General features: G+C 33.8%; 1 protein-coding gene across 2 annotated transcripts in view; it reads right to left on the reverse strand.

Annotated features, from left to right (window-relative positions):
- The window catches only part of LOC106478612 (nephrin-like), a 108,115-nt gene that overhangs the window by 66,311 nt on the left and 29,434 nt on the right, over nt 1–12,370 (reverse strand). For both annotated transcript variants that reach the window (XR_002609946.1, XM_022382233.1), the window contains exon 2: nt 10,453–10,592. Coding sequence is in view for 1 of the 2 variants with exons in the window: in XM_022382233.1 (XP_022237941.1) it covers nt 10,453–10,540 (88 nt within the window). In the remaining variant the exon portion in view is untranslated. The remainder of the gene's footprint in view (nt 1–10,452; nt 10,593–12,370) is intronic.

Below are 12,370 nucleotides of genomic sequence, written 5' to 3' on the forward strand. Positions count from 1 at the left end.
ATAAGACTATATCCAATTAGGACAATGCGTTCGTCTTCAGCTTTACACTTCCGTGGCAGTTCCACTTTTTTTTGTAGTGTGTGTGTGTGTGTGTGTTTTGTTATAGCAAGCCACATTGGGCTATCTGCTCTGTTCACCGAGGGGAATCGAACCCCTGATTTTAGTATTGAAAATCCGAAGACTTACCGCTGTCCCATCGGAGGACCAACTTGTTTGAATCCTAGATATGACAGTTATAAAACTCTATAAGAGTCAGTTATAGCAAAGTTATTAAATTTCAATATGATCGTAATCTTTGAAGTAGACCAACTGAAAATTAGTCACTTCTTACTTATTAAATTTAAGCTATCTTGATTACTTGCATTTATACAAATAAATTAAAGCTCTCTTTAAAAAAACACTTTTTTGTTATTGTGGCATAGTTAATGAATTAGTAGTAATTGGTTCTTTTTTCAGACTACTTAATTTTGTTCTCAATTTGCTCTAGACTATTCCTAAGTACCGTTCTGAACATCACACGAATGTTATTATCAACTATAAAGTTTTTCTAATTAGTTAAAATTAATAGATTTGTGTCCATGCATTTCACACAACGTTCGAAAATATCTCAAGTGTCGTTTTTAATTTAGTTATTATGATTGAAATAAAATTTGTGAACAACATTACTTTATATTTTTGTTAGTATCACAATGTTTATTTTTACAGGAGGATATCACTGAAATCGGGGGGTTTTGTAGTTTAATTCTTGATGAACGTGGATGCTCTGAAGATAATTTATTTTTATCATGAAAATTTAACCAAAGGTTACCTCATACTTTACCTTAGAGATTTTCCAGAAGCTACATCCTCGCATTGAATTATATTACATACGCAAGTAACATGTCTTTCAGTCTTTTGTCTTATTTTTATCTCTATCTCTTTAATAGTGAAAACTCTGAAAGAAAATTTCAAGTAATACGAGATCGACACCCGAGTTTGCTGGACAAAAGTAAATCGAACTTACTGTTTGCATTTCCTTGGCTAAATGCCAGACATTTTTACTAGTTGGTGGGGCGAGGGGGTAGGCAAACATTCAAGGATGAAAGAGACACTTTTTCCTTTATCTGTGTGTTGATAAGAGTGGTTAAACAGAACGGTTAAGCATTAGTGTTAGTGGGTGTTACACACGAAGTGTGAAAACAGTGTTAGTGGATGCTACACGCGAAGTGTGAAAACAGTGTTAGTGTATGTTACACGCGAAGTGTGAAAACAGTGTTAGTGGATGTTACACACGAAGTGTGAAAACAGTGTTAGTGGATGTTACACGTGTAGTGTGAAAACAGTGTTAGTGGATGTTACACGCGAAGTGTGAAAACCAGTGTTAGTGGATGTTACACCTGAAGTGTGAAAACAGTGTTAGTGGATGTTACACGCGTAGTGTGAAAACAGGTTAGTGGATGTTACACGCGAAGTGTGAAAACAGTGTTAGTGGATGTTACACACGTAGTGTGAAAACAGTGTTAGTGGATGTTACACACGAAGCTTCGATGTAGTCATCGATTTAGTTTATGCAGAATGTACTATTGGCGCGATTTCTTTGAAACAATAAAGTGATCTTTGTAATAGATTTTACATGCTTATAAATACTACCTCTAAAAAGTAAAGCTTGAAAAACTGTGGGCAATTTAGAAATAGCTGCACAGATATATTTAATAAGAAACCTTATATTTATCCACGAAAACGAAAGCTTGAATAGGATACAAAAAAATTTAATTTATCAACAATATAAATGGCAAGAAACAGATATCTCTATTTAAGGCTAAAAACTTTTTCATATCAAAAATAGGGAAAGGTTCCATAACCTTGGGCTAGAACTGCGTGCTGCACAAAGAGTGACATAAAATTTGATCATTTTAGCTAATCTTAATTAATCTACGGTTATATTATATTTTTTTCATATAACTTCTGTTTCTTATTAATCACGTATATAGTTCTATTCCCTTGATTAATTTTGTTATTTCACGCTGTTGTTCCCGTCAATCCTCTTCACTTTTTAATCTAGATTTTTTTATATTAACACATGTAAGGTGTCAAGACAGAGTAATTGAAACCGCGAGTTCTTCGCAGCGATAAAGCCACTAAGGATTTTCAGAAAATAACTTAGCCTGAAAGAAAATTATAGAGAAAACAATAAAAACAATTGTTATGTTCGCGGTACAAACATTTGTAGTAAATAAAGTGCTTAAGGTTTACTAGAACATAAACTTTATTGAGTTGAGATGATGAGAATAGCAAACTTTAAACACGAGCTACTGAATAGTTTGTATCATCTGCATGTCATTCCAAAAATGTCATTGAAGATCTATTTATCAAATATCATGTACTCAAAACTAAAAAGGGATCTGTTAAAGGTCAAAATGTTAATAATAAATATTCATGAAAAACAAAACTGTTTTAATTAAGTAAAACCTTATATTCAAAATTAGGATAAAACTCACTAATAAATTCGTTTTTAAGTGTAAAGCTATCTAGACAATTCGTTTGTAAAGCGAAACGTAAACATCTGTGTCTATGATACGAATGATGTAACTTGGTAATTGTTCTTTGCATTATACAGCTGTTTTTCAGTGGGAAATGAGTGTTAGCTCAATGTGATAATGAAATATATTTTTATGTTTTGTATCTAAAACAAAATATGTTTTAGAAACGAATGGATTCTAGAACGAGTTGGAAAGCTGATCAATTCTTTGAGGTTGAAGCAACGTTTTAAAATAATCTTTTTTATGTTTTGTATCTAAAATAAAACACGTTTTAGAAACGACAGGATTCTAGAACGAGTTGGGAAGCTGATCAATTCTTTGAGGTTGAAGCAACGTTTTAAAATAATTTTCTAAGTAGCTGGTTAGTTCAATTGGTAACTTGAAAACCTTCGTTTTCCCTGTCGTATTTATTGTTTAAGCTATTTTTACGCTTATAACAAAGGAAAGATTGTAAGGTACGCGACAGTCTGTATTATAGATCTAATATAAATGTAAAGCTCTTCATGGTGAATATTTAAATTGGTGTATATGTGACGTTTTTATTTCAACCTACGTTCGCACGTTATACGGACGTCACAGTTTCTGTGGTGAATACACGATTCTTGATAGATGGAACAATAGAGTATGGTGAAAGAAAAACAGTTTGGGGTGTATTTGAGACGCCAAGTTCTCGATACTAAGTGCAAACGTCATCAGTTCTCTTTCTACTAAGACAAGGGATTAGAAAAAAAAACAGGTAGATCTGTCAACGTTGAAAAGTTCACTTGTAGCAACACCGTTTATATCCTCCTTCTATGTAATGGTATTTTAAGACAACAAAAACAGATTCTCCAGGACAGGTTAACGCTTGTGTTACCATCAAATGTTTCATTAGCGTTATTAAATGGGTTGAATTGTTCAAATACTTTTATTACACTGTTAGGTTTGGTTTGAATTTCGCGCAAAGCTACACAACGGCTATCTGCACTAGCCGTCCCTACGTTAGCAGTGAAAGACTAGAGGGAAGGCAGCTAATCATTCCCACCCACCGCTAACTCTTGGGCTACTCTTTTACCAACAAATAGTGGGATTGACCGTCACATTACAACATTCCCATGGCTGAAAGGGCAAGCATGTTTGGTAGGAAGGGGATTCGAACCCGCGGATTACGAATCGAACGCCCTAACCACCTGGCCAGGCCTTTTATTACACACGGAATCATAGAAGTCTTGTATACCACTTAATGGGTAATTAACTGTCCAAAAAAAGGTGTATCATGTTACTCTTCATAATTCTCAGCAATTGATCGAAGGAGTTCCCAATTCGGGCACTTTTCATGATCTGCATATCATTTGGACAGTTTACTTTGGGAACTAATTCATTGTTTAGGACACAGAACACTACTACAGACTCTTTATTTCAAATTGCTAATTCAGGCTATGTGAGAAATTCGAGTAATATTGAGCAAATATAATACATTAAGCTTATGATAAGTTAAAATCAAGCTTAAATGATCAGATTAGAAATCAAAATAAAATTGGTTTAACAATTTACTGAATATTTTATATAAATCATCGATGGAGGCATGATATTAAATTGTTTTATGATGAATCATAATCAATGATTTTTTATTACGGACAAAATCGTTACAAAACCAAAGTTTCTATTGCCATAACAAACCGACCTAATTTGTCAGAGTAGTGTAAGATCTTGGATTTTTATGTCTTTCAGTTTGGAGGGTTATTTTAAAATCTAAAATCTACATAAAGCTAGCAATTTTCATATTTTGAGAAGGAGGAATTCTTCCGTGTAGACGGTACCTAGCCCTAACTTGTCAGAGAGATTAGGTTACTTTGACAATTACATGCAATTACGTATGTGTGCTTCGTGATTGGCTGAGTTTGTCGTTTTCGTGTAAGCTCGAGACGATAATGCGCCACATTAACCTTCAATGATACATCTTATATCCTAATATTAAATTTATTTTATATCCATAACGAAGATCCTAAATGGGAATATACCATGTTAGTTGCATCAAAAAAGGTACACCACAAACATCACAACAGAACAATGAAATCACTCTCTTATACATTCTTGCTGGACAAAAACGTGCGTAAATGATTCAAATCAATGTAAATAGAAATTCCATGTCTTATTGCTTTTCTTCGCCCATTAAACGTTTATTATGATTTCGTGTGCAGTGATTATAAATGCGTGTTCAGTTCGCCTAACTGCATTTAACAGGAAATAAGCTATCGATTATAGGGTTTCAATGAAAAGGATTTGTTGTAACTCAAAGAGTAATTTAAGAATAATTGTCTAATGCAGAGACTAAGACCTCTTGATTGGTAAGATTTCAGTTAATTAAAATTCAATTCTTTTTTTTTAAGTGCTCAGTAGTTGAAATTCCTTTCTATAACCCAAGTGAAGAGCTGCGACAGAAATATGTGTAAATTGTGCTATTGGTTTAAAACATCCCAATATTCCCTACAGCAAATTCCTCCTTTTAAAACCTGAAAACATAAAAAATGATGTTTAGAAAGCATATGACCTTCGTCAGATCTGGACGCCAAGTTGTGATAATCAAATTCTCTTACGTTTAATAGTACATGTCTCTTATTTGTCTTTCGCTTAACTGTAACAATTTCCTCTCGATAATTAGACCAAATATCTTATATTTACATATAACGCAGGAGAAAGTAACCTTGGACAAACACCTTGCCTGTGGTGATAAGTAAATAATGTTAAAACTCTGACCACCTAATGTTTCGAAAAGTTAAATTAACACAGATCCAAAACGATGACCCTCGGGTCACTCCTTTGATATAGCCTATTTCTTTAAGGCCCGTAATTAAAAAAAAACGTAAAATACTGAAATATATTTAAAAGAACTGCCATTAAAGAGAACGAAAAAAAGATACATTTTCTTCTCCAAAATTACTTTTAGTTTTGGTACAATAATAATAAACTTTACATTAAAAAATGACCCTTAGTTTAGAGTCATCTTATGGATACAAGGACCTTGGTTAAACTTTACATTAAAAAATGACCTTTAGTTTAGAGTCATCTTATGGATACAAGGACCTTGGATAAACTTTCGTAGCAACATCGTTTTGTTTGATACGACATGCCGAGAGTTTCGTTTTTGAGCGTCTGGCAGGTACTGAGTAAAATGATTAAAGGTAAAAGAATAATATTATTATCCATCAGCTTTTCTGTATAATTACAATGAAATACTTTATTAATCTTTTAGAACATATTTTTTTAAATGGGGTTGTTTGTTTATAGTTAAGCACAAAGCTACACAAAGGGCTATCTGTGCTCTGTCCACCACGGAGGCTTTTGAGACGGAAGAAAAGTCCGTGGGAAGAATTACTTAGAGGAAGGTAATCAGCTAAAGGGGTGTAATAATTACAAATGTTCAGATACACTATATTGAACAAATATGCCTGTAGTCTTAAACGTTTATCTGAGGTTATACATAAACAAATTGACGAAGTATTTAAGAAATTTTAAGTAAATACATGTATTTGGAATACGTTGCATAATGTATGGAGTTATATGTCCTTTGATAGCTCAAAGCAAGCTTGAAAGGTTGTAACGCTAATATTCGGGATTCTATCCCTTCCATGGACAAAGCCCCCCAGTAGCACAGCGGTATGTCTGCGGACTTACAACGCTAGAATCCGGGTTTCGATACCCGTGGTGGGCACAGCACAGATAGCCCATTGTGTAGCTTTGTGCTTAATTTACAAACCAACCAACCAAATCCATGGACAAATCATAGCTATTTTATCGTATAGCTTTGCTCTAAAATAAACAGATAGAGATATTTTTAATCCTGAGTGTTTATAACGTTGAAATTTGGGGTTCATTACCTGCGACGGACACAGCAAAGACAGACAACTGGTGCAAAAAAACAAATAAACGAAGCTATTTTTACAGTAACGAAAGGTCGCGAAAGTCAAAAATATCAACTGACTTTAAAGAAAGAGCGCTTTATTTTATATTTCAAGTTAAATAAAGATTCAATGTAAGCGTAAAGTAGAGGGCAAAGCTCAAAACGTCCTATCTGAAGATGAAACAACAATAATGTTTCTAAATGCCTTCATTGAAGATACTGAGATAAACCAACAATTTTACAAAAATAAAGCAAACGTCAAGTCAAAGCATTAATATTACATAGGCCTTTAAAAGAGTTACAGAATTCTATATATCACTACTTTTATGGACGGTGGTCATGAATCTTGTAATATCAGAGCATGGCCAGATCATAAAACCTTGTTTCTCTAGTGAAACTTGGACTTGGAGTAGTTCTTGAAATTATTTTAAATACAAACGGTCCATTTCTCTCTATCTCTCTCTATGTGTGTGTGTGTGTGTGTGTTTGTCATTGTTTGTTTTGAATGTCACCCGGTGAGACGACGTAAGTCTTCGGATTTACAATGCTAAAATCAGAGATGGCTTTGCTTTAACCAAAAACATACACACACACGCTTGTTTTGAGAAATGGGAAAATAAATATCGTTTTCTCATTACATTTTCTTTATGCCATATCATTCGCCCGGCATGTCCAGGTGGATAAGGCGCTCGACTCGCAATCTGTGGGTGGCGGGTTCGAATCCCCTTCCCACCAAACATGCTCGCCCTTTCAGCCGTGGGGGCGTTATAATGTGACGGTCAATCCCACTATTCGTTGGTAAAAGAGTAGCCCAAGAGTTGGCGGTGGGTGGTGATGACTAGCTGCCTTCTCTCTAGTCTTACACTGCTAAATTAGGGACGGCTAGCGCAGATATCCCTCGTGTAACTTTGCGCGAAATTCAAAAACAAACAAACAAAGAAGCCATATTATTATTTTTTTTGTACTTGTTTTACTTTCTTTCAATAATTAAATAGCCAGTAAATTATTTACACGTAATAAAATATCTTATTAAATTCAGTTCATGAACAAAAGCATTAATAGACGTACAGTGAATTGCCGTTATGTACTAATTTATGTTCGTCATTATTGTGTGTGTGTGTGTTTTAACAGTATCATTTACAGTCATTTGATGGCTACTAGTGATTTTACTAAACAAGAATACTGTTAAAAAGTAACATTTTGAGCACCTCATAATGCAGGCCCCCCAGTGGCACAGCGGTATGTCTGCAGACTTACAACGCTAGAAACCGAGTTTCGATACCTGTGGTGGGGTTTAAAAATGACCATTAAATAATTTAAAATCATGGTACATAATTCTCACAATCATTTAGTTTCCGGGTGTGAATTTTTATTTTGTATTAGCATTAAGATAAAAAGGGTTGATTTTTTTATCTCAGATATCTTTTTATTTTATTTTAGTGGTAAAATTAAATTTTTATATATAAATTTTCCTTTTATGCATTAGACCTCCAGTGGCACAGCGGTACGTCTATGGACTTACAACGCTAGAAACCGGGTTTCGATACCCGTGGTGGGCAGAGCACAGATAGCTCTGTGGGTGGCTTTGTGCTTAAATCTAAAACAAAACAAATTTAGGCATTAATTCGTTTATCTACTTACGTCATTCATGTATTTATCCGAAATACATGCAGTTAGTAACGGACAGTATAGGCTTAACTTCTTTACTCTAAGATGTTACATCTCTAATATATTATACACATGGTATAAAAAATAAAATGAACCTTTCAATTTAAACTGTAAATTATAAAACTAACAGAAAAGGAGTTTTTGTAGCATTCATTCTAATAGACACAGTAAAACAGAGTCTGGGAACCATGTAACTGTAGGCTTAAGGGCTACTTGGTGTAGAAAAGGAGCTGTATATCATCTGGTCGATTAGCAGAAATTTTCTTACGCATACTTCTGGTTGATAAACTTCCAACAAAGACTTGTCGATGTCAGGTCACCGTGGAAAAGTTTGAGCTGTGGCCACGTTGCTTTGCTCAGTGAAGTGACAATATACAATTATGGGACTTTCTAGTACGCTGATCACTGCAATCAATATTTTTTAATCTATAATAATATTTATTATTTCCTATATAGATAGTCTAGTGAGAACAAGAAATTATAAGGTGATTTCAATTTAAATACTAATAAAAAATTTCCTCAAGAACACATTTACAGAACATTTAATTTTGTACGCAGATAACTTTGTAATAACTATATTTGCATAAACAAAAAATGAATCTTAGCAATCTAGCTATTGCTAGTGTATAACATCTGCTAGTTAATAAAATTAACAAACCTTGAACAAGATAATATAAAATGAACCTATAAAAATTTAACTCAAATTCAAAGAATTTAGAAGTTTTTCTATTTATTAACTACTATTATTTTTAACATTATATTTTTGTCAGCACCGTTTCGTTGCACTAGTCCCAGTGACGCAGTGTAACAACAGAATGCGCACGAGAGACATTGCACAAAATCGTGGATTACTGGACGTCCTTGTAGGCAAGGTACCATACCACAAAGGGAATTTTTCAATACTTTAAAAACTGTAAACGATTTGAGAAAAATTTTAGGATAAAGCACACAAAATTAAATGTATAATAGCTTTAAAAGAATAGTTATTTGAGGTACTGAATGTCATATTTATCATTGCCAATAACATGACATTTTTTATAACACTTGAAAATTATTTATAACAGGATGGTTATCAAAAATATGTTATGTTTTAGTTTTTATTGAAAAAGAAATAGATGGTGGTATTTTATTTGATATAAAGTCAAAAATATTTAAAAAATAAAAGTTTTCATCAATACAAGCTAAAAAGCATCCGCTAGAGGGTACTGGACAGAAAAAGAATTTTAAAATAAGTCAACAAAAAATAATTATTTTACATTACAGTTATCAGATACACAAGAAACAAAGCATTTGTTTGTGACTTTACAATCACTATTAGAAATACATTCTCTATGAACGTAAATGTTATAATATACAGTTAGCTACTGTTTATTTGTTTCTCAGAATTAATGACTTTAATAACCTTTTCTGGAGATTCATAAACTCGTTAAAATATAAAATTTCAAAACACTGTGTCACATCAGATAATTTTAGAACCAGTTTTTGTACATAGTAATAAGAAAAGGCTTCCACTCGATAATCATCAGTTGGTCTTAGAGCAGGCATAAAAAAGAAAAATAAGATTGTTTCGGAGGCAGTGTAATTTCAAATATGTTGAAGCGTTCTGGTTATTTTTTATAACATGGGCAGTATATGTATATGTATTTGTGACTGTGTTATTAATTTCTTCGTGATTCTGTACTTCCTGAAGAAGAACGTTACTTGATCAGTTGTTTGAAAAGTTATCTACTGGAGCGGTTGATTGTGGAATCCAGGATATTAAAAGTCGGAATATTAATATCCAAGTCAAAAAGAAAATAGAGAGAATAGTCAGATAATATACAGAAAAGTAGATTTTTGACAGATAGATAGTGACAAAGTATAAAATAAAATTACTAATTTCTTCATTACAATATACATAATCATTATGGATATATATTGTTTTGTATTCACGCACAAAGCTACACAATGGGCTATCTGTGCTCTGCCCACCACGTGTATCGAAACCCGGTTTCTATCATTGTAAGTCCGCAGACATACCGCTGTGCCACTGGGGGGGGGGGCATTATAACAATATATAGCATTAAATAAATAATGTTAAACGTGAAGTCCAACTTTGTGTTTTGAATCAGTGTCAATCCTAGAAAGAAAACTTTTTTTTCTTATTTTGACAAAAAAAATCAAGTTGTTATACTGCTTGAACAGATTTAGCTACGGCACAAGATTCCAAACTTGTACAAAACATCGAAAGTGTGATATACAGCTGTTTGAACAATTGCTTAATAAGAAAAAGAAAACATAAAACAACTACAGAGATCCAAGACCTTTTGTTGTACACGATTTAACACCAAGTTTAGTTTTACAAACGAATATACACATAAGTAGATAATTAAATAAATGTCTCACCTGAATTTAATACAGACACTGGAAACACCAGAAAAACTATGCTCTCGTAAATAAGGAGGCTTTCAAGCAAGTGAAACAACCAGGACATCTTAATTTTGTTACTGAACGGTCCTTCAATTGGCTTCCAAAGAATCACAGAACTGAAAGCATAACACAAAAATAAATAAGATAAAATAAAAATTTAGTACTAAAAATTCTCATACAGAGCGAATCTTTCCTTAAGCAAAAATACTCGCTCCACTTCCTTCCTAACTAACATTTTACACACAGTATGAGAATGTTAGTTAAGAAGGAAGTAGTTACACACACTATGATAAAAATAGTTAAGAAGGAAGTAGTGACACACATCATTAGAATGTTCGTTGAGAAGGAAATAGTTACATACAGCATTAGAATGTTCGTTAAGAAGGAAGTAGTTACACACAGTATGACAAAGTTAAAAAGAAGTAGTTACACACTGTACGGGAACGTTAGTTCAGAAGAAATAGTTACACACTGTATGAAAATGTTAGTTCAGAAGGAAGAAGTTACACACTGTATGATCTCTTTCTCTTTTAACCGGCATTTAGTTAGGAAGGAAATATTATTTCAGGAAGGAAGTAGTATTTCACTTTTTTGACAGTCATGCTACTCCTATAGCAAGTCCAGTAGGTAAGCAGCTAATGTAAACTAGAGGCTGCTATACAAAATACTAACTATAAAAATTGAAATATATACTTTCTTCTTAACTAGTATTCTCACAACTTGGTGTGTCTGTTTCTCTCTTAAGTGACATTTCTTATACAAATCATCACTATTAGGTAATTTGTGGAGAAAAGAGAAATCTGACGGTGAAACGTGAAATGCTTTACCCGAAAGTACTTTAATTTTTATTTTTATTTACTTTTATTATGCATTTCACTATAAATATTTGACTAAATTTTCCTGGTGATAAACATGGAAAATAGTGTGAAAAAAACGTCTCCGTAGTTATGAAAATTTTATCGGTTCATAGAAAGAAATATAATTTTTTACCGCAAGATAGATGATTTTATATACAAAATACAATGTGCCTGAAATAGAGAAAATTGACCAAGTAAAAACTGTATTACTTATAATTTTCAAACCCAACAAATTCACATTTTCCGGTGAAGACATGGAATGGAGCTTTTTTTGTTAAGTTTATTTGTTTGTTTATTTTAGAGCAAAGCAATGTTGGGTTTTTTTACTGTGTACACCAGGGGGAAATGAACCTAGGATTTCAACGTTTTAAGCCCACCGGAGAACGCTGTTTGTTAAGGCCCATTTACCGTACACAGTATTTTATAAATACACTATACAACAATATTGTTCGTTTTATTTGCTGTATTGCAAGTACTCATTTAAACAACAAATACCACCCGGCATGGCCAGGTGCTCAGGAAGCTCGAATCGCAATCTTCGGGTCGCGGGTTTGAATCACCGTGCCACCAAACATGCTCGTCCTTTCAGCCGTGGGGGCATTATAATGTGACGGTCAATCCCACTATTCGTTGGTAAAAGAGTAGCCCAAGAGTTGGCGGTGGGTGGTGATGACTAGCTGCCTTCCCTCTAGTCCTACACGAGGGCTATCTGCGCTAGCCGTCCCTACTTTAGCAGTGAAAGACTAGAGGGAAGGCAGCTAGTCATCACCACCCACCGCCAACTCTTGGGCTACTCTTTTACCAACGAATAGTGGGATTGACCGTCACATTATAATGCCCCCACGGCTGAAAGGGCGAGCATGTTTGGTGGCACGGTGATTCGCAAAGATTGCGATTCGAGCTTCCTAAGCACCTGGCCATGCCGGATGGCATTTGTTGTTTAAATGAGTACTTGCAATACAGCAAATAAAACGAACAATATTGTTGTATAGTGTATTTATAAAATACTGTGTACGGTAAATGGGCCTTAACAAACA

Source organism: Limulus polyphemus, unplaced genomic scaffold (assembly GCF_000517525.1).
Source record: "Limulus polyphemus unplaced genomic scaffold, Limulus_polyphemus-2.1.2 Scaffold232, whole genome shotgun sequence".
Classification (NCBI taxonomy): domain Eukaryota; kingdom Metazoa; phylum Arthropoda; class Merostomata; order Xiphosura; family Limulidae; genus Limulus; species Limulus polyphemus.